The sequence below is a fragment of the Notothenia rossii genome, assembly GCF_949606895.1.
Source record: "Notothenia rossii genome assembly, chromosome: 6".
Lineage (NCBI taxonomy): Eukaryota > Metazoa > Chordata > Actinopteri > Perciformes > Nototheniidae > Notothenia > Notothenia rossii.
The window spans coordinates 53,150,256-53,174,507 of record NC_136909.1 but is presented as its reverse complement, the minus strand read 5'-3'; the positions used below and the strand labels follow the sequence as shown (position 1 = coordinate 53,174,507).

Below are 24,252 nucleotides of genomic sequence, written 5' to 3'. Positions count from 1 at the left end.
TGCATTTCTGTGTCAGGGGCCAGTGCAGAGAGGGGGAGGGGGCGGGCACCAGGAGTTGTTGATGAATGGAGATCACCTTAGCCTGAAAAAAGTTGAGGAATTTGGAGCAGAGGTCAGGAGCTTCAGCAGTGTACGTGGCAGGGAGGGGGCGGAGCAGTCGGTTGATGGTGGAGAACAAGGATCTGGGGTGATTTTGTTGTGAGGTGATGAGGGAGGAGTAGTAGGCGGTCTTGGTCTTGGAGAGAGCCTCCTTGTAGGACCTCACATGGTCCACCAAGGCCATACGATGGACAGTGAGGCCAGTTCGTCTGGAAAGCCGCTCCAGCCAACGACCAGTTTGCTTCATTGTGCGAAGATCAGAGGTGAACCATGGTGCCGGGCGGAGAAAAGACACCGTCCGGCTTCTGAGGGGAGCCAGAGAGTCCAGGCTGAGAGAGAGGGCAGTGTTGTAGCGGGCCACCAACACGTCCGGCGAAGTGTCGGAGAGAGCCGGGGCCATGTGGGTTATGAGGAGGTCTGATAGGGCTGATGCACTCACTGATTTGGTGTCTCTAAAGGTGATTGTGCGCCTGGGGCGCTGCCTAGGCAGGGGGATGTGGATGTTGAAGATGATGGCATGGTGGTCTGATACTGCCAGGTCTAGGCGCTGCAGGTGAGAGGGGGGGGGGCACCAGTGGAGCAGACTAGATCCAGCGTGTGACCTTTGGAGTGGGTGGGGACCTGGACATGCTGTGTTATGTTGAGGCAGTCCAGAAGTGACAGAAATTCTGCGGCAAAGCTACAGCTGGTGGAGTCGACGTGGATGTTAAAATCTCCCAGCAGATAGGTGGAAGGTGATTTAGAGCAGAGAGAGGACAGAAGCTCACTCAGCTCGGACATGAAGGTGGTGGAAGCTTTGGGGGGGCGGTAAATCAGGGCAACCTGGAGTAGAGGTGATCCGGAGAGCGAGAATGTAATACACTCAAATGATGTGATATGTGGAGAGGGAATCTCCCTGACCCGGATGCCTGCTCGGTGGATGACAGCCAGCCCGCCGCCGCGGCCCGTGGAGCGAGGTTTATGGAGGTAAACGTAGCCTGGGGGAGTAGCTTGGTTGAAGAAATCCTGCTGGTTCTGCCATGTCTCCGTTAAACATAAGAAATCAAGTTTCCTATCAATGATGATGTCATGGATGAGTAGTGCTTTATTGTTGAGGGAGCGGGTATTGAGCAGCATGAAGGTGGCTGCAGAGGAGACAGGAGGAGTGCTACTGTCAGAGCAGGCCAGGGGCTTCAAACAGCTGGTGCGCACGTGACGTGTGTTTAGATGACGTCGACAAGCAACACGGAAATGCAGAGCCGATTGTACCACAGGAATACTAGAATTTGTGTGAATAAATTTGTAGCGGGATGATCTGTGTATGTAGCGGGGGCGCTGCAAGAGTCCTGATGATCTGATGGCATCCAGGCAGACTGGTGCAGTAGAGCTGAAAAAACTCCGAAGTTGGAGAGCAGAGTATTGAAGCACCTTATCCACAGCAGCTAACCGGCTAGCGACCGAGCCTCGAGCAACAGCACTCCGCGGTGCAATGATCGGAGCTAACTCACGGACAGTTCGGCCCTGAAGGCAACAGTCAATCCGGTTTAGGGATAATCCAGGTGGCGAGAGAGGTGGAAGTCCGAGCCTTTGAAGAAAATGTATACATGTTTGAGGTTTTGCATACATAAAAAGTGTATCTTACAGTTCCTTTGTGAGAGAATTACACACAAATCTGCCGAGTGTCAGTAAAAAAAGTGCTAAAATCACAAACATACCTTTTAGAGAAACAGTCTTTAAGAAAAAATGTAATCAGACAATGTACTTCATTTTCTAGTTTTAAGGTTTTGCATACCTCAAAGTGTGTCTAGAAGTATCTTGGCAAGAGAAAAAAGCCAAAATCTGCCTAGGCCATTAAAAAGAAACCGAATTCCTTACAAATTACTTCATATTCTACCAGTTGTTAAGTGTTGCATACATCAAAGTGTGTCTAAAAGTATCCTAGTAACACGAGAAAAGAGAAAAAAGCATTGGTGTCAACAAAAACTGGAATGTTCCATTGAAATAGCGTTAAAATCAAAAGTACCTTTAAAGAAAAATGTATTCATGTTTAAGGTTTTGCATACATAAAAAGTGTATCCTTTGTGAGAGAATTACACACAAAATCTGCCCGAGTGTCAGTAAAAAAAAAAAACTGCTAAAAATCACAAACTTACCTTTTAGCAAAACAGTCTTTAAGAAAAAATCTAATCAGACAATGTACTTCATTTTCTAGTTTTAAGGTTTTGCATACCTCAAAGTGTGTCTAAAAGTATCTTGGCAAGAGAAAAAAGCCAAAATCTGCCTAGGCCATTAAAAAGAAAACAAATTCCTTCCAAAATAATTCATATTCTGCCAGTTATTAAGTGTTGCATACATCAAAGTGTATCTAAAAGTATCTTAGTAACACAAGAAAAGAGAAAAAAAAATAAAAAATCTGCCTAATGTCACTAAATAACAACCGGTGGTTTACTCCGTTACCTTAAAGACTTGATTTAAAAATACTGCTGCTGGTTTATAAAGCTTTGAATGGTTTAGGGCCAAAATAAATGTCTAAGCTACTGCTACAGTATGAACCATACAGATCTCTCGGGTCTTCAGGGAATGGTCTGCTTTCTGTCCCCAGTCAGAACTAAACATGGAAAAACAGCGTTCAGTTATTATGCTACAAATATCTGGAAACCTGCAGGTCCGCTGCAACACTTACTACTTTTAAATCCAGGCTGAAGACTTTTCTTTTTACCGCTGCTATTAATTGAACTATTTATATCTTACACTGCACTGTAACTTTTATTCATGTATTTTGTCTTTTAATGCTTATTTTATTACCTTTGCTTTTTAATGACTGTTTTTAAATGCCATTTTCTTAATGTCTTTAATGTTTGTAAAGCACTTTGAATTGCCTTGCGTTGAAAGGTGCTATATAAATAAACATTTTACAATAAACAGTCTTTAAGAAAAAATATAATCTGACAATGTACTTCATTTTCTAGTTTTAAGGTTTTGCATACCTCAAAGTGTGTCTAAAAGTATCTTGGCAGGAGAGAAAAGCCTAAATCTGCCTGGCCATTAACATAAAACGAGTTCCTTAGTTGTGTTGGGGGGTTAGCATCAGACCTGTTGAAGGGGGGCGTTACAGGGGGACGAAGAAAAACATATTTGATTTTAAAAATAAGCTAGATACAAACACATACAGTTTTAAATACATATATACTCACTTTCCACAGGGAATTAATCATATGGGGTTCCACCAAAAGAGTTAATCCTCTCTAATATTCCAATTCGTATTTTGTTCAGACTTTCCTGAACTGAGACACACTTGGTGACTGTTTTAAACTAATTCCACCACTCTGTCTACTGGTATTACAACAACAAAAAAACAGAGAGAGATGGCAGGAAGGGGGGAGACAGTGTCACTGTGTTTTAGAGAGAACAATACAAGTGTAAGGTAACTGTTTTTAAATTCCATCCCCCTCTGTCTACTGATAAGCTGGCAGGAAGGGGGGAGGAGGACAGGATCACACAGTCACACACACACACACACACACACACACACACACACACACACACACACACACACACACACACACACACACACACACACACACACACACACACACACCAAAAGGCCTGACAGCCATAGGAAGAGGTAAGGGTGACAGTAAGGGAGTGTGTGCAGACTAACTTAATCAACACTTTTGACTAGGAAGGCAAAAGGTGCTTTCTTTGTCCTGATCAGCCCGAAACTGCATACTCTGTCTGAATACATTGAGAGTTACTTTTGACTCTAACAGTGTTCCACTGGAGTCAGAGCTTTCTGAACTTATTTCTTAGCAGCACTGGGCATTTTTGTGTTGTATTGTGTACAGTTGGAAATGCACAGATAAACAGTCAGGCATGGGCGGTAAAATGTGTCTCCTCAGGCTCTCTAATACATAGTCACCTCGCAACCCCCCTGTCTGCTTTTCTGTACTTTCCGCTTAAGAGTATAACAGGCACCTGTAGCTCCATGGGGGGACAGCAGTGAAGGTCCCCACACACACACAAACACACACACACACACACACACACACACACACACACACACACATACACACACACACACACACACACACACACACACACACACACACAACCTTGGGGGCGGGCCCACCTGTCACTTTTTATGCATACTAATGTGATGGAAACAGCATTTTTTTTTTACGCCATAAGGCGCTACTGTGGGGGCTTTTTCACACCTGTGAATACACATCACCCCCTACTATCGACGGATCTTACACCTACTCGGGATATCACACCTATTTGGGATATCACACCTCAACCAAATGGGAGGCGGGACTTAGCTTATTTGCATAATTGGGGGAGGTGTGACCTGTCACTTTTTTATGCATACTAATGAGACGAATGCGGGATGAATATAACTACTAAAGTGTATTTAAAAAAAGTATCTTGGTAGCTGAAAATAACTAAAAAGGTACTTTAACACTGCGGGGTCCATACGTTTCTCCATTCTTCAGATTGTAGAAATGCAGTTCATTCGCCATATAGTTGAACACATAACCCCAAACATCTCCATTTTACTTTTTTTAAAACTAACTTCACCCCTCTATCTACTGACATCACAGCGAAAAGGAAGGAGGGAGGAAGGGCTAGGGTTAGGGTTAGGATTACAAAGGGGGTCACAAAGGGTCATTAACATACAAAGGGGGTCATAACGGGGGTCATTAGCCAAACAAAGGGGGTCATAATGGGGTCATTAATATACAAAGGGGGTCATAGCGGGGTCATTAGTATACAATGGGGGGTCATATGTGTCAACCACTTGACACATATTTTGACACATATTTTTTAAGTTTTAACAAAGCAACAGTTTGCATAAGTAGTAGCCGGTGTGGCCTGTCCCAGCACCTGTCACTTTATAAGTAGTAGCAGGTGTGACCTGTCACAGCACCTGTCATTTTTTTGATGGAAACAGGATCAGTATTACTACTGCTATCAAATATTTAAAGGATTGGTTGAAATCAGGAAGAGTTTGTCGTATATAGGTTCCGGCAACTCAATTGTGTTTTATAATTTACTTTATTCTCGTGTGGTTCTTAGCAGATTGTTATTTGCATTGGTTACACTTAATATCTGGGCTTTTAATTGTAGGCTCATCTCATCTTTTCATATGCAGAAAAAATAACATTAGTGAGTTTACCCAACTCCTATAATTGCTTGGAACCACTTGACACATATTTTTTTAAGTTTTAGCAAAGTAACACATTCTTGAGGAGAGGAAAACTAAAAAAAAGTACGTTTCACCAACTCAAAAAATGCAAAGGATGAATAAACTCTTAAAATTGCTTGGAATCACTTGACACATATTTTTAAAGTTTTACCAAAGCAACAGTTTTTACAGTGCACAGTGGTTCAATCTGCACAACACCAGAGGGGATCGAAATCGATGTGTTCTTCAGCAAGAGATCATAGTTTGCTGTGACTAGCACTAGAATGTCTGTATTTGGTGAGAAGAACATCAACTGTGCATCAGCTGGGTTTCGGTGTAATGCCAGCAGTGTGTCTGCTTCTTCATGATTATTTTCTTCAAAGAGCAGGTCTTTGTTGCTCCTAGTGTTCCCAGAAGCTGAAGTGATGATCAGCTTGGAGGATCCCCTGTTGTATTCTAGAATTTTGGCTGCAAGATAGTCAGCCAGATCGGCCTTCGTCTGGTCATGAGAGAGGAACCTGCTCAGTGGGATGTGTTTGATGTTGGTGTCATCTCTGACTTGGTACTGGATAGCTTTTCCTTGTCTTCGTTTATCTCTGGTTGCACTCTTCAGAGAATCTGTCCTGTATGTGTTGAACACAAGGATGATTTCATCATAATCTCTTGTTAGTGAAATCAGTCTGTCATTGAAGCAGCCACTCAGATCCTTGACTGTCACTACAGTGGCTGGTTTTTTGCTCAGCCTCTGCAGAAGCACCATGCCGTCCACCAGTGCTATCCATCGACTTGGCTGATCAGTAGATGTGGTGTCTGTGAATCCTGTATCCATTGCATCTTGGTGGGTGGTACTTCCAGCTTGAGGCAGCTGATGGTCTTCATGGGGCACATCTTCTCTTGTCAGCTTCTCAAGGAGATTGATTAACTTGGACTTGACATGGCATGGCAGTATTGGTCCATTAGAAGCGAACAGTGCCCTTGGTGTTAGAGCAAATTCGTAGTTTCCTATTGCCTCTTTCTGGTTGATGTCTCGGTTTGACCTGGCAAGTACCATCAGCCTTGCAAACAGGTCCTTGGTCTCCTTCAGATCCACAGTATTGTCTCTGAGTTTCAATGTAATCTTCTTGTTCCCAGACAGGAACATCTTATTCTTCACTTTCTTCACAGCGGCCCAGAGGCTGACATCTCCATTGATCCGCTCTGACATGTAGTCTTCATACAACTTCTGGCCAGTGACATCAGCATTCAAGATCTGTGGTACCTACTCATTTGGGATGTAGGCAAGTCTGATTACATTGTACAGCTTGTCACCTTCAGTGGTAAAGGGGTTTCCAGGACTGAGTATGGCTGCCTTGATCTTGTCGATTGTACCATGTACCCTCTTGACTGCACTTGGCCCAAGCTCATGGTGCTCTGTGGTTCGGTCAGCTTCCATGTCAAATTGACTCTTGAACTCTTTCGACAGACGTGAAAGTTCTGGTGTGACCATGAAAAATCTCTGTCTGACATTGGCATTGTTAGAGATGCCAATAATCCCAGAGTGAATCTTCATCAGCTTTTTCAGATGTTCGCATTTGTGGTCTGCCCCAACAGACACAAAGGGAATGATACTCTTGGTGACAGATATATTACTTGCGTGTAGGTCCTCCCAGGTCTAAGGGTGATTGATCCTCAAGTCATGCATGTCTGCAATGTATCTTGGCCAGAGTCTCTTGGACTTGATGCGATCCATGGCAAAGAACAGCTTGCTCAGTGCTTCTCCAGCCTGCAGATGGAGTTCAAGGTCAGCATTCCGAGTTGCTGCTACGAAGAACAGGATTGTTTCCACCCAATGTAGGTAGCTCATCATGACCTTGAATATTGCATGCTGGGATATTTTTGTTCCTCCCATTCTTGGAATGCTGTGATGACTTCAGCAGTGGCTTCCAGGAGGGTCCTGTTGACTTGCTTCACAGGTTCAGCCTTGATGTCTTTACCCTCCGAGCAGGCAGCTTATAGTCCCGCTGTTGCCTTCAGGCACACATATTTCAGTTATGGGTTGTCCTTGAAGAACTCCTCCAGAGCCATTTCATAGAGTGCTACATACGAGTAGATGTGGGCATGGAGAGCTCCCTTGTAGTGTGTGCATTTCAGGATTTGCCTTGTTGTGGCAGGACCATACACATCTGCTTCCATCCAGGCATTATCTATACCCAAGTTCTCCATGGAGGGACCAAGAACTCTGAGGGCAGCCATGACGACATGCAACTCACCCAGTCTGGGAACAACCATCTGTTTCAGGTCAGGTCTGGCATCTAAGAGCTGCACCACCTTCTCATAGAGGGCCATGTCAAAGGTAATGACGGTGGGGTGATCTTCCCCAACTGCCAACTTTCTCAGCTGATTTGCTTGCATGATCACAGTCAACAGAGTTGAACACTCGTGTGCCACCTCTGGCAATAGTGGCAAAGCTCCAACCTGTGTCAAGGGAAGGCTTTCAGACAACAGTGAGTTGTATCCTGCCCAACCTGCAATATTGCTGGAAGTTTCTCCCGCTTTCATTCTGGATAATGCAGATGCAACAACCCATCCTAGATGTGTCAGCTGATAGGATTATGAGATCCCCTTGCTGATGTCAAACTGTGTAAAATAACCTTGAGGGATGACACTTCTCATATAGTAGGCTATGTGTGGTCCACAAAAAACATCAGGAGAATATCAGAAGTCTGAAGAACAGGGCCGTTGCCATAGGATACGAAAGACTGTGGTCGCAGAGGGCCTCGCATAAGATTATTAATTTTTTTGTCTGAATTTAATTTATAGATATTTTATATTTATCTATTTTTCATCAAATACTCTAGAATAGACCATTATCTTCTGATAATGGTCTATTCTAGAGTATTTGATGAAAAATAATCAAATCAATTTGTTTTTGTACACTTAAAATAACTTTGCACAGGTCATTTTCGACCGACTTGAGTCTATTATTCGTTATGGCATCACAACATGGTTTGGTAACTTGTCAGTGAAATCTAAATCACAACTCCAAAGCTTGATAAAAAGGGCTGGAAAAATAATTGGCATACTTCCACCATCCTTTCTTCAGGAGATATTTGAGGAGATGGTGAGAAAGCAAGGCCGTAAAATCACATGCGACCCCAAACACATCCTGTATAGAGAGTTTGAGTTGCTGCCCTCGGGCAGAAGGTATAGATTACCAAACTGTAGATTGAACAGGTATAAGTTTTCCTTTGTTCCACTGTCAATCAAGCTGCTGAACAGTCAGAAATAATTGTGATTATGCTGTGTTAGGAGTTGTTGGGAGGGCAATGTTTACAGTGTAGTTTGTGCAATCAAGAAGGTTAAATAGGGGAAGAGCATTATGTGTAAATAGGTATGGACACAATAGGGATGTGTGCAATTTGACGGACACTATGCATAGGTGCAATAGGGAAAGTGCAATATTGATTGTGTATGAATACAGTAGGGAACGTGCAATATTTGATTTATGTATAATACAATAGGGAAAAGTGCAATATGTGATGTATGTGCAATAGGGAAAGTGCAATATGATTATGTATGTGCAATTGGGAAAGTACTGTACCTGTATGTTTCTTGTTTGTTTCTTTGCCATTTGATATGTGATCTCTGTTCTGTATCTATGACTGATTGACCTGAATGTTTTATGTTTTATGTTTATTTTCTCGATGCCCAAGACAAATTTCTCCTAAGGGAGACAATAAAGCTCTATCTATCATGCATCGAAGGGTTAATGTTGTCAAATGTAGTACCTTTGTAACTACCACCATTGGATTCCTTGACCCTGAAAATGGAGGTTTAGAAGTTAAAATCTATGTTCCAGCTTATTTAGAAGCCGAGATATTACAAAACCTAAATTTTATGGCGGCCATTTTTGAAATTCCAATATGGCCGCCATATAAACATCTGGGCAAATGGAAACATGGATTTTCTGAATCCTTATACAATACCCTTTCCAAAAATGTATGGTTTAGCAAATCCCCACAAAAATCCCACGAAAGTTAACATCAAGTTATAATGAACCTGACTATGTGCTCAATTGTTTTCTTGTGATAATGTGAAAATCTATATATCTTAATATTTGTAAACGTTTATTCTATATTTACTTTAAATGTCCTTGTTCTAAATTCTGCTTGGGAATTTAAAACAACAAAATCCCCTCACTGCAACAAAAAGTCTAAAAACTCAGTGGATTGCTCATTATCACACCACTGCCACCCAAAGCAATGACTGCACACACACTGTGTACATACACTTTGTATACAGTGTTTCTACAGTACTTTATTATTATGCTGAACTGTGACATCATGCAGGCATGAGCACAGCATAAAGGCATCATCCTCCTGGGTGATGGAAAAGCCAAAGGAAGCGTCCCGATCTAAGACTAAGAGGACCATGTCCCGGGGCCCCTCAGAGGACACACCGGCCCCTCCCCTCATTCAGGTACTGCAGACTCATATTCAAATGCTGCGTGTGGGAACCTGTATTTTAAATGTATATAAATGTCTGTGGCTAGGTGAGTGTCATGGTACGTGCAATCATGACAAAGGAAATCATTCTGTTTCAAAAATGTAATTACATTTATCTATGTGTAAACATCTTTAAAGTACACAGTTAGAAACAACTCTTTACTGATGTGTAAGTCATGTAAAGGACTGTATTTGAAACATGACAAATAGCACTGACAACATGTTTTGTGCATTCTGTGCATCTCCAATTGTGACCAAGTCCCTCATTGTCCTCAACTGTAAAGCAAACCAGATCTGAATCTGAACTTTTTATTCTCATATCACTGTCTTACATATGTGTTACATATGTGTTACTTATGTGTTATCATATTTGTTATTACATATTAACAGGGGCTGTAAGAGATTACATGTTACCAGATTACAAAACATAAGGATACAAAATGTTATTGCAGTGGACATCTGATTAATTAAACACAAACACAGTCTTTGCTTCTGATTCATGTATTAAGCTTAAACAGCATTTGTAAACTATTACTGTTACTCCAGTTTTTGATATGAAATATCTTGGTTTCTTCTTTTCTAAGGTTGTTACATAAACTTAAGTAAAAACATCTAATTGTTATTTATTTTCTCTTGTTTTTATTTGCATTGCATTAGATATTAGGGTAACATAAAAGTAACAGAAAGTAATTTGATTACATTACTGTTTACACTTTTTGACATGTAACTATTTATTGTAATGGATTACATTTTTAAAGTAACCTTCCCACCCTGCATATCACATGTGTTCATTGTTAGAACACTTTAAAGGCCTGGCTTGCTTTTTGAACCATCTGCAGTTTTCATTCACCCTTTCAGTGTTAAATCGAAGAAGTGAGGGCAGCAGATTGGTGTGACTCGACTTTGACTTGAACACCAATGACTCGGGACTTGACTTGGACTTGAGCCTTCTGACTTGAGGTGACTTGATAATTTAATTCAGAGGTCTCCAACACGCCGATCGCGAGATGCAGCTAGAAGAGCAGACTCCCGTCGGGGAGATGCAGGCAGGGGCGGGTCTTTATTTAGCTGGGCCAACATGCGGCCAATCATATGCGAGGACACATGAGGATCATACCATTATGTGAAAGAAGGGTGGGGGGCAGGCGCTCCATTTCAATGATATTGGAGAAAGCAAAGCTGAGTGCAGGATTTGTAAAATGAAAATAACCTTCAGAGCAGGTTTTGTTTGGTAACCACTCAGGATTTATTGTCAGAGGTTGGAGAAGTTCAGATCTTGTACTTGAGTACAAGCACCAGAGTGTAGGAATACTCAGTTACAATAAAAAGTCCTGCATTCAAAATGTTACAAGTAAAAGTACAAAAGCATTAGCATCAAAATATACTTAAAGTACCACCTGCAGAGGGATCTAGATTCAGGTGTTCTTTTCCCCTTAGAGACCGCCTCGCTGCACATTATCCCTTGCATAAAGATAGATTGTGAGTCCCTTATAACATGTTGTACACAGTGGAAATAAACATTCTGGTTACCTCAACATCAGTGATCTTATATATTAAACTCCTTCTGAATCAAACCGTTACGGTAGCCTTACCTTAGTGATCCATCTTAAAATAGCAAAAAAAACGTTGAGCGCAAAGACTTGAGAGACTTGACTCGGACTTGCAAAACAATGACTTGGTCCCACCTCCGGTATGAAGTGTGGCATTCATTGCTGCTGCGCTATCAGCCACCTGTCTGTTTGACGGCAGTAACCGTGCCACCGTGACGACTGTAACTGAACCATGATTCTGTGAAACCCCTGGTATAAAATGTCTCTTTTGTGAGATTGGTACAAAGAGCATTGTGAAACGTGCATTATACAGAATGTACCAAATGAGCCATTACCCAGGCTTTATTTGCTGGCGGTGACTGTTATTTAAGAACATTTTTTAATACAGACTTTAATTAGAAAATGTAAGGTATGAATTGAGTTGGCAGGGTGACCAGCATGTATTTGTCAGCACAATCATACTGTTCTTAAAGTGGAATAAAAAGGAAATCTAGCCACCACACACCGAATGATGCTAATAGAGTTGTGTGTGTGCACGCTCAGGAGTCTGTGGAGATGAGGAAGATGGAGACCAGTGCCAGCAGTACCCTCCCAGTGCCTGGCTCCGGTCTGGAGACCCAGGCCCGAGCTGCCTCCATGCCTCGACTCAACGCTGAGCTGCAGGTAACTCCTCTCCTACAGCTGCGGCCATTTTAAGGGCCGATATATTGTAATATTATTATGATTTTCATTATTATATGGCTCATTATCCGAACATATCGTTATTTTTTACCAACCGAGGGTACGGGTACTCCTAAGGGTACTAAAGGTTATTGCAGGGGGTCCGTAGAAAGATTAAGGATTTCAATATATTTCCACGCAAAAAACATTTAAAAAAACATTTACATAAGCCTTGGTCTAGTTCGGCGTCCGCAGGTAAGAGTTCCTCCTGGGATGGTGTTGATTGTAACACCACTGTAGTTCATGCTGCGGAGAAGTGCATTAAAATGTGCTAATATTATCTGTAAATTAGGGGTAAGAGTGGATGTATGGTTAGGCATGGATAGGCGGAACCAGGCTTAGGAGAGCCCAATGAAAAAAAGAAGCGGCCAAGACCCAACACATGCAGTTCAGTGAGAAATACATTTCTCATGAATTTACAGTTTTTTATTTTGTAGTCCTGGCATGGATTTCTATGAAGCCAGCCTACATGCAATGCTAGAGCACCAAACACGCTTGAAGTTTCTATATTTTATTAGTTTTAGTCTAATTTTTGATGCGACATTGATGACACTTAATGTTTTTGTAGAAAAGGCAGCGTGTCTCTTTATTAGCAGACTGTGATGGTTCACTCAGACACAGTGAATCATCCCAGAGTGTGAGATGCTGCTCTATAGTGGAACAGGTCATGCAGATAAATGAAACTGAGGACTTCAGCAGGAGGGGGTACAGTTGTACTCATAAGGAGCCTAACATTTTCACACATACATTTAGGAAACTCAATAAAACATTGAAGCATTGAACCAGTTATTAGTTTGTCCATTCATCGATATTTACCTTCTGTTTTAGGGTTGATTGACTAAAGCTTGAAATATATTTCCTTGTCTTTTTAAATATTTTATCAATTTTCAGTCTTGTTTTGTGTGTATTTTTGTTCATAATTTTATTTAACAATTATCACTGCACCACACTCACAACTCTGATTTCACCTTGCAAACACAAACATACTAACGCTTGGGTGACATCATAACAACTGTCAAAGAGCTATTTAAAAAACAAAACACATATGATCTGGGACTTACTATTTATAAGGTTATGGCTGACAAATCTACATCATTATTTTACTAGATCCTTTGAAACAAAATAAGCTCCTCATTTCCTGGGTGATATTGATTGATTCATGAATTCAAGGTCCTTTCCTTTCACAGCCCAATTGGAAGAGCCCTCTGTCTCTCTGCAGAGGAAAAGTAATCTGATTAGATCCTGGCAGGCCGCCAGCCATTTTTCCAGTATCTTCTTTCTCCTGCTGACAACCAAAATGATGATCGGGGCTCCAAATGGCTTTAGGCCCAAGATTCACTGGGAGAGGCACAGGGTAATTTGGTTACCGTAGAGGAAAGGCAGTCTGGAGAGGGGATTAATAAAGGATGTAAGGAGGCAGGGCGGAAGGTGGCCTTGTTGACTGGCTATCTTGTGTTTCTCACCTTTTAGAATAGCAGGCAGGAAATCCTCACGCTAATTCAATTATTGCCAGAAACTTCCTATTTCAGGAGTTTGATGGGAACTGCACCGTGTAGTCCCAATTTCTTATTTGTGTGGGGCTAATATGCTTAAACCTCAGAGAGACCCTCAGTTTTCCTCCTGCTTTGTTGAAAGTGATGGTGCACAAACATTAGAGTCCACAATCAGTTCTTTCAGCCGCTGATGAGGAACATTCACCTACCTGTTTAAAACAGTATATACAGATCCCCATTTGAATTATCAGGGGCTGCTCCCCCTAACGGATTCCGATCCTAACCCTGGCCACTACATACTCAATACTGTGGACAATCCCCACAGGAGCAATTTGGGGTGAAGTGTCTTGCCCAGGGACACAATGACACGCTGACTGCAGTGGGGTTCGCCTCAATGACTCTTCATTGCATAAAGGTGTTCCTCTCCATCTCCAGAGAGAAATCTAACACAATGGTGCTTTTGAGTATGCCCCAGCCCGTACTTTAACCCTGGGCAACTCCAGAATGTCCAGCCCCGCTCTAAGTGTTTGGTTTCAGACCCAAATCGATGCGGTGGGCCTGACCATATGTATTTAGTCCTGCTCAACCTGCCTCACTAACTCTGCTCAGCATGGCACTGCCTGACCCCAGGCGCTCGCTGGCTGCTGGTTTGTCTGTTTGGGGAAAAGTACTGTTCTCCTTTTTGGCCCACTCACATGCCCTGGGGGACCCTAACAGAGCTCCCTGGATCACGAAGATCCAGGGGGGGGAATGTTAATAATATAATGCTCTTGCACTCATTCATCTGAATGGATATTCTGCTTACTTACATGTTTACTTATCAATAATCAAACAGTCTAAAGACAATGGGGTGTTTAAAACACATGCACAGTTAATGTACTATTTGCTACATACAAGTACATTTTGCTGCTATAAATGCAGGACCTTTATTTGAAGAATGATTTATGAACACTGTACTGTGAAATAAAAATATGTTTAGATAATGAACTAATACTGAATGCCACTTTGTGTGGGCTATAGTAAATCTCTGACTGGCACACAACAATGCTTGTATCATCAAAAACATAATAATAGACAATGATTCTTAAATACCTCCTGTACCAACTCAAAATCTTTCCCCCCCAAAAAACTATCATTTGCTTAATAACTCAATACAAAGTGGCTTTCTGTAAAGGATTTGAATATTTCTGACACAGCTAAATGTAGCTGTTGTTGATCCTGCCTAATGTTCCTCCACTTGTTCCTTACATTCTCTCTTTGTCTATGTCTGGACTGTATCTCTCTTCTCCTGACAGCGGAGCCACTCACGCCATTCTCCAGGGATCCAACTGGCTGTATGTACACACCATCACACACATGCCACACACTTTGAATTTGTAGCGATTTATCTGGTGGGGCTAGGTGAACTCTTAAATCCACAACAGCAGGACGGTTTCAATGTGAGATGCAAACGTCAGCTCATGCGTTAATGTCCCCCCATGACTGCGGGCCAGCTAATTGAGAATCTTGAGCTGGAGTTGTCTATGCCGCCAACTTAAAATCCCCTCCGATTGAAAACTTCAGGTGCTTAAATAACAGAATAATCAGAAATAAACAAGTGTTACATTGTTTAGATGCTAATAGAACATCCCAAAACATTTTGAAACACAACAACCTTTATTGAGTTTGGATATTACAGCATCACAAACAATTGAAGATAAAGTATAATAGAGAATGGAGTATAGAGTTATATAATGCTAAGATAGGAACAAACATACCATCAGGGTTTGACAGGGAGTTGGACCCAAGAACAGTACAAAATAAAATGGCGTAAAGATTTAACAAAAATACATATTTTATTAGGGTCTGAGACCTGAGGTCGGCGAAGACCCTATTGCAATCGCTCGTGCAGCGAGCGATAAACCTGCGAAACATAACGCATCCCTCGCCAATAAACACGATGTTGCCGTTACTCCTATGAAAATGGTCCAAACTGCACCAGACTTCAGACTATCATTAATGGTCAGGCCCTCAACAGCTCTATGTCAATTAGGGGATGTCATCATATGCCGTTGCCATGGTGACAGATCCCTCGCCATGAAACACGGTGTTGTCCTAACTCAATGGAAAAATGGCTAAACGACACCAGACTGATACGGTGAGTGAAGCAGGTAGGACCCAAACGCAGATAACACTTGATATAACCTTTATTTCAAGGTCTAACATAAACTTGGAACAGACAGAACACTCTCCGGTGAACTAAGTCACACACAAAAGAAGCACCAACACTGAACACAGGAGGAGACAAAACCAAATACACAGAAGGGTAATTACAGGACAAGAAACAGCTGGGCAGGGGAGGAGAAACACAAGGGCCATAGGTGAACACAATCAGATTACTAGACACACCAGGGAACTAATGACAAGAGGAAAAACACAGGGAAAAGGACCAGACAATAACCCAGAGAAAACATGACATGGAAACCGGCAAAAACACCCAAACCTACAAAACTATAAACGTGACATGAACTTAGGAGCGTGACATAACCCCCCCCTCAAGGGACGGATTCCAGACGTCCCAAAAAAACAAAGTCAAGCAGGGTGGGTGGAGGGGGTCTGGAGGACGGGTCTCGGGCGGTCGGCGCAGGGTCAAGGCAGAGACCAAAGTGGGGAATTCGGGCGGACGGCCCGGGGGCAAGGCAGAGTCCAAAAAGGGGAACTCGGGCGGACGGCCCGGGGGCAAGGCAGAGTTCGAGGAGGGGGTCTCGGGCGGACGGCCCGGGGGCAAGGCAAAGTTCGAGGAGGGGTGAAGACCACCGCGGGCGAACTCAGGGGACCGGGCTCGAGGGCGAAGACCGGACAGCTCCGGAGGCCGGGCAGGAGCCGGTGTCGGCAAGATCCCCCACGGAAGAGGACACAGGGCCGGCAGGAGAGCAGTCGGCGGAACCTCCAACGGCCCAGGACATGGGGCTGGCAGGACCCCCGGCAGAAGAGCAGTCTGCGGAACCTCCAACGGGACAAGACATGGAGTTGGCAGGACCCCCGGCAGAAAAGTAGTCTGCGGGACCTCCAACGGCTCAGGACATGGGGTTGGCAGGAACCCCGGCAGAAGAGCAGTCTGCGGGACCTCCAACAGGACAAGACATGGAGGACAAGGTACTTGAGTGGAGACTCGAGAGGAAACTTGAGAGTTGACTTGATAGATGACTTGAGAAGGATCTTGAGAGGGAACATGAACGGAGACTTGAGAGGTGACTCGAGAGTGGACTCGAGAGGTGACTCGAGAGAGGACTCGAGAGAGGACTCGAGAGGGAACTCGAGAGGGAACTCGAGAGGGAACTCGAGAGAGGGCTTTAGAGGGAACTCGAGAGGAGGCTTGAGAGGGGAATTGAGAGGGAACTTGAGAGTTGACTTGAGAGTTGACTTGAGAGGGATCTTGAGCGGGAACTTGAACGGAGACTTGAGAGGGGACTTGAGAGGGGAATCGAGAGGAGACTCGAGAGGGAACTTGAGAGTTGACTTGAGAGATGACTTGAGAGGTGACTCGAGAGGTAGCTCGAGAGGAGACTTGACAGAGGGCTTGAGAGCGAACTTGAGAGGAGACTCGAGAGGGGACTCGAGAGGAGACTCAAGAGTGGACTCGAGAGGGGACTCGAGGGGGAGACTTGAGAAGTGACTTGAGAGGGGACTCGGGTAGGAACTTGAGAGGAGACTTGAGAGGGGACTGGAGAGGAGACTTGGGAGGATACTTGAGAGGGAACTCGAGAGGATACTTGAGAGGTGACTTGAGAGGGGACTCGGGTAGGAACTTGAGAGGAGACTGGAGAGGGGACTTGAGCAGGGACTTGAGAGGAGAATTGAGAGGTGACTTGAAAGGGGACACGAGATGGGACTCGAGAGGGGACTCGAGAGGTCGCTCGAGAGGAGACTTGAGAGGAGACTTTAGAGGGGACTCGAGAAGAGCCTCGAGAGGGGACCTGAGAGGGAACTTGAGAGAGGGCTGGAGAGGGGACTTGAGACGGTTGGTTCGCCAACAGAACACGGGGAGCTGGCGTCGAACGGACAGCCAACAGGACACGGGGAGCTGGCGTCGGACGGACAGCCAACAGGAGACGAGGTGCTGGAGTCGGCCGGTATGCCGACAGGACACGGGGAGCTGGCGTCGGACGGACAGCCAACAGGAGACGGGGAGCTGGCGTCGGACGGACAGCCAACAGGAGACGAGGTGCTGGAGTCGGCCGGTATGCCGACAGGACACGGGGAGCTGGCGTCGGACGGACAGCCAACAGGACACGGGGAGCTGGCGTCGGACGGACAGCCAACAGGAGACGAGGTGCTGGAGACGGCCGGTATGCCGACAGGACACGGGGAGCTGGCGTCGGACGGACAGCCAACAGGACACGGGGAGCTGGCGTCGGATGGACAGCCAACAGGAGACGAGGTGCTGGAGTCGGCCGGTATGCCGACAGGACATGGGGAGCTGGCGTCGGACGGACAGCCAACAGGAGACGAGGTGCTGGAGACGGCCGGTATGCCGACAGGACACGGGGAGCTGGCGTCGGACGGACAGCCAACAGGACACGGGGAGCTGGCGTCGGATGGACAGCCAACAGGAGACGAGGTGCTGGAGTCGGCCGGTATGCCGACAGGACATGGGGAGCTGGCGTCGGACGGACAGCCAACAGGACACGGGGAGCTGGCGTCGGACGTACAGCCAACAGGAGACGAGGTGCTGGAGTCGGCCGGTATGCCGACAGGACACGGGGAGCTGGCGTCGGACGGACAGCCAGTCCTATAGCCGAAACTGGAGTCGGGACCATGGTTTCTGGGGCCGGTTCAGCAACCGGAACCATGGCTGCTGGGGCCTGTACTGGAGCCCGAGCCATGGCTGCTGGGGCCAGAACTGGGGCTGGAACCATGGCTGTGTGGGCCGGTTCTGTAGCCGGAACCATGTCTGCTGGGGCTCGGGCTGCTAGCCTGGCCTTGCGACTCCTTCTCTTCGCAGCCGCCTGAATACTCCATGGACCTCCATAAGCCCAACGAGTTCTGGAATACGACTCCTGGACAGGAGCAGGAACTGGGGAAGAAGCATGGGTTGACTTCAGACGGAACCCACCGAGGCGTATGGTACCAGGTTGGGAATTGGGAGACAGGGAGCTAGCATGCCTGGGGCTAGCAGGCCGGGAATCACACACCGGGAGGATCTTTGAAATCCAGCCAGGTAAAAACTTCACCAAACCTGGTTTCTCTCTAGCCATCTGGCGCACCTCCGATAACACAGCCTCTCGTGCTGAACTCCGGGTGCTCTCTTCCACCGATCCGAGCAGTTAGCCAAAAACAAGGAAAAGTTCAATACTTCCAGTTCGAACGGATTTGCTGGGCCCATTTCAAGGTTGGTGCTTTCTGATACGATGAGTGAAGCAGGTAGGACAGAAACGCAGATAACATTTGATAATACCTTTATTTCAAGGTCTAGAGTAAACTTTGGAACAAACAAAACACTACATAGGTGAACTAGGTCACACACAAAAGAAGCACCAACACTGAACACAGGAGGAGACAAGAGTAAATACACAGAAGGGTAATCACAGGACAAGAAACAGCTGGGCAGGGGAGGAGAAACACAAGGGCCACAGGTGAACACAATCAGATAACTAGACACACCAGGGAACTAATGACAAGAGGAAAAACACAGGGAAAAGGACCAGACAATAACCCAGAGAAAACATGACATGGAAACCAGCAAAAACACCCAAACCTAGAAAACTATAAATGTGACATGAACTTAGGAGCGTGACACAGACTTCATATGATGGGTAGTGCCCTCAACAGCTCTACGCCAATTATGGGGTTTCATCATATGCCGTTTCCATGGCGACATATCCCTCCCCAAAAAACACGAAGTTGACGTTACTCCAATGAAAATGGTCCAAACGGCACCAGACTTCAGATGATGGCTACTGGTCCGGCCCTCAATAGCTCTATGTCAATTATGGGGTGTCATCATGTGCCATTGCCATGGCGACAGATCCCTCGCCATGAAACATGGTGTTGTCTTAACTCAATGGAAAATGGTCCAAACGGCACCAGACTTCAGATGACAGTTAATGGTCCGGCCCTCAACACCTCAATATGACAATAGTGACTTTTCCTCAAAAGCTGTTGCCTTGGCAATGCATACCTCACCGTTAAGCACGATATTGCTATAACTCCTGGGTTTTTTTCACATGTGTGCTAACGGTCAAGCCCTCGAGACATATATGTGTCAGTTTTGAGATTTCGTCAAATGTTGTTGCTATGGTAACAAAATGGTCGCCGTGAAACACGGTTTTCTCATGACTCCAGTTAACATGCTCCGAACGGCCCAAAACTTCACAGGTTTGATAACGATGCAGCCCTCAACACATCTAAGCGTAATATGGGATGTAATCAAATTCTGTTGCCATGGCGACAGATCGCTCGCCATCAAACACAATGTTTATGATACTGCTGTAACTCCCATGTACGTTGTCCGATCGAACTGAAACTTCCCACGTTTGCCAACGGCCGATTCATCAAGACATCTGCCTGACGTCGACGTGTGGACAACAGCCTGCGGAGCGTCGAAGACCTGCTCAACGCTGCTTGCAGCTTTAATTTAGATTGATTTCGTGAAACAAGATGATCCATCGTTTACAAATACCACAGTAGCTTAAAAACCTTGTGACCTGTCAAAAAAAACATGATTCTTCTGAGATCCAATTCAAAATAAGATGTTTTCAAGAGTGTTTGACTTCACAAGATACTTCAGATGCATTGTCTGATAACAAGACCCTATATCTCCCTGCACTGTGACTTCTTCAGTTATTATGTCTTATATCATGACATGATTAGAAGTACAAAATATAAGCAATGTACAGCTATGGATGTTTAAACACCTAAACAAATCTATATCAGGCAGAGTAGATATCACAATATGTTCACCCCTTCATCTTGCTGCCAGACTTTCCACACTGAAGAAACAACAGTTATTTTTACCAGACCAGTCTCAGTATTGACAATGTTGATTTAGTGATATTTTATAAATGTCTGTCCATCCCTCAGTCTGTCCCTGATGCCAGTCCTTTGAAGCGCTCCGCCTCCACTGTGGCCCCACAGCGGCCCCAGGAGGTCAACCTGAGGGACTACACCCTAGAAAAACCCAGCCAGGACCGGGTCCACCACCACCACCGCTGCCACCACCGCAGAGACAGGGACAGAGACAAAGACAGAGAGAGGAGACAGAGGTCTCTGGATGTCCCTCTGGGGGGACAGCCCCCTGGCTCTGCTGGTAAACGCACACGGTAGAGAGTTCAGCACACAGACACAACCTTACATTCACAATGTTTCCATATTTCATGTCATTTGGACCGAGCCAGACTAGAGGCTCCAGGCTTTTTGCTCAGCTTTAGTGTTTTAGTTTAATATATGAGCAAACACAATTTTTGTTTTCAGAAATCAGATGTCCACCTACTTCATTAAAAACATATTTTAAAAAATAATTATGAAAGTATTCTAATAGAAACCAAAAAGGAAATGCAGGCACTAGGTCCACAGTATATTGATCTTTATACACTGTAATACTGCAAGAAACCCAATGCTGCCATTGCTGCCAAGCTAGCAGCGCTGCTGTACAATCAGAATGTTGATCTCTGAGTCCACCATTTTGATCCAGACTGACACATCTAACATTGTGATGGATTGCTATGACCAGTGATGTAAAGTAACTAAGTACATTTACTCAAGTACTGTACTGGGGTACAATTTTGAGATACTTGTACTTTGCGTGAGTATTTTCATTATTTCCTACTTTGTACTTCTAATCCACTACAATTCAGAGGTAAATGGTGTACTTTTACTCCACTACATGTTTTTAATACCTTTAGTTACTTCACAGATGTGGATGAATGATGTGAAATGTAATCAAGTGTTAAATCAGACTTTAGTTCCACCTTGAGTAAATTCACAAGCTACCCTGCAGTATGCAAAGTCATTCAAACTAGCTGCACCTTTACCAGCTTTGAGAACACTTTAATGATCAATCATTATAAAACATATCATATATATTATTCTAAATGGACCAATCTGCACAATGAATACTTTTACTTTTGGTACTTTAACTATATTTTGGTGCCAATACTTTTCTACTTTTACTTAACTTACATTTTGATTTCAGGACTTTTACTTGTAACAAAGTATTCCTTCACTCTGGTACTTCTACTCTTTTACATAAGTACTGTGATATCTCGTAAAATCTGTTAAATTAATGTTTTAGGTTCAGTCTTGTATCCTGTTTTATTTTGTAGTAACCTTTCCTTCTTGTTGCAGATAACCTCACTTCCTCCCTTTGTGTGTTTTCCCTCCACTGTGATTGTCGACTCCACCCTAATTGTCTGCACCTGTTCCCCCTTAGCCTGCCTATATATAGTTTCTGTCTCCCTTGTCTTGTTGCCAGTTCGTTTCATCCCATGTGCCTGACTGCCATGAAGTCCATGTTATCTGCTAAGAGCTAAGAACCGAGGTTTTGGAATTTACTTTATCTTTTTGACTTTTGATACTATGTTAACCTTTTCCTCGTAAGAGTGTTTTTTGTTATTGAAACCTGTTACCTCTACGGAGAGCTCACAGTGTCACTATTTTTTCAGTAAAGACTTTTATTTGTACTTTGTTTGTTGAGTCGTGCTTTTGGGTTCATACTGGTTTGCCTAGCCGTGACAAGTACACGATCGGAGTACTTCTACCACCTCTGGCTAGGGTATTTAGCACAGAGACTCAGGGTCCCCAGATGATTAATCTTTTGCCATCGTGAGTTTGGCATTCCTGTCCCCCTGTATTGTATTTTTACGTTTTTATTATTAATATTAACTCATGTTAAATTGTTAACAGGTTAAACTGACTGTCCCACATTGCATGCAGAGGTGGAAGAAGTACCCAGATATAGAAAAGGGCCTTGTTATTGCCCTTTTCCATCAAACATCCAGAGCCCACTAGCTCCGCCCGTGCCTTTAGGGATTCATTACAGATGTAGCCTGTAGTACATGCATTGTCAATACATATTCTGTTCCTCATGATAGTCTGATGTATAAATATGAGTTAGAGATAGGATCACTGACAGGTCAAACACATCCTGTTCTTATTCTATTTAATTGCAGTAACCCACCATCTTTAATCCAATAGTGTCTTATTTAAAGGACCACATGTTTTACCGAAGCAAAGTCTACGGGTTTGCATATGTTGTTTATCTTTTATCTTCTACTGTTCATGTGTGTATCTTTATTGTTTTTTATTTGATTGTATGTTTACTTTGATTTTATTTTATTTTGGTCTCATTCATGTGCAATGTCTTATGTTGCTGTAACGGAAAAAAATATAAAATATATCTTATTTTATGCTGCTACGGAGCCCTGGAGGGTTCATAAAGAGAAAAATAAATAAAACGTGGCCACGTTTTACTTTCTCGTTCGCACGAGTTAATAAAGCGTGCGCACGAGTTAATAAAGCGTGGCCTCATTTTATTTAAATTGAGGGATTCCTGTCCGTGACTCACAGTATCTGCTGCCCACAGCTGTTTTATAGAAGGAAAATCTCCTTCACTTTATGAAATCTCTGCGGCACCAGTGGCCTGTACTACGGAGCAGGATTTGTTATTTACACTATTCATTCATGAAGTATAACGCTGCGCTGTCAGCACGCGTCTCCATTTTATGATTGGTCAAATGTTGCTAACCCCGTCCCTTTCACGTGAACGCGCTCTCAGCCGGACAGAGAAACCTTGGTTGATTTACTGAGTTGATAACCAGCTTTGTAGGACCGCTTAGTGACATCGCGTTTGTTAGGGTTAGTTAAGCCGGGTAAATCAAACATATCCAGGGTCTGTTGAACTGGCTTCGTCGGACAGGGCACTGGAGCCAGTAACGTGTAACTCAGCAGAATCTGAGACGAGCAGCACCAGCTGCAACGAGCTGTGCCTTTTACTGTTTACTTCACTGTGTTTCCCTTCATTAGAACAGCTGAATAGAGATTGAGGCTGCTACGTTTAACCACACACACCTCTACACACATCGAACTACCAGAGTATTCCCCCTCGTTTTATGAAGGAGATGTCCTGTCACCGGGGCGCATCATGTGTGTGTGTGTGTTTGTTTGTGCTCATCTCCGCTCTGTGTGTGCGTGTTCGGTGTGTTTGTCTGTGTCCGACACCACCGGCATTTGTTTTCAAATAATTAATTTACACAAATCTGGTTCTCCATAGTTATATGTGTATTCCCAAGTGAAAGAAATTTGTTTAATCTTAATCTCGATGTGCTATAGTCCTGCCGGAGTGCACCGGAACAAACAATACTATCATAAACAAATGCCCACACACACCCCCACACACACACACACCAGCCTGTCCTCCTACAAAAAACGACCAAATAGGTCGATTGTTTAAGCAGTGTTGATCACGATATTACGACCCATAGCCATGTAGCTTTCCCATTATTCATTTCTAGCAGCAGTTTATTACGACCTTTTGTCACGTTTTGTCACGATCGTAATCCCGTGAACTTTAACCTTGCGCATCAATAAAAGTGCGACGAGCCAAGAAGATGAAGATGAAGAAGAAGATGGAGAAGAAGAAGAATTGTTAAAGAGCGTCAGAGCTTTACAAGTGGTAAATCTGATTTCTGTATTTCATTTGATTTGTTTACGCTTTTAATTAATCCTGTCGTTTCTCTACTAATCATGTTTAACCACGATATTTC

The 24,252-nt window shown here is 44.0% G+C and overlaps 1 protein-coding gene across 1 annotated transcript in view; it reads left to right on the top strand.

The window, feature by feature from the left end:
- LOC307044614 (voltage-dependent N-type calcium channel subunit alpha-1B-like) overlaps window positions 1-24,252 on the top strand; it is a 576,385-nt gene that overhangs the window by 502,756 nt on the left and 49,377 nt on the right. The window contains exons 45-48 of the mRNA XM_079689925.1: window positions 9,592-9,721; window positions 11,841-11,960; window positions 14,806-14,844; window positions 20,573-20,798. Coding sequence (XP_079546051.1) covers window positions 9,592-9,721; window positions 11,841-11,960; window positions 14,806-14,844; window positions 20,573-20,798 — 515 coding nt within the window. The remainder of the gene's footprint in view (window positions 1-9,591; window positions 9,722-11,840; window positions 11,961-14,805; window positions 14,845-20,572; window positions 20,799-24,252) is intronic.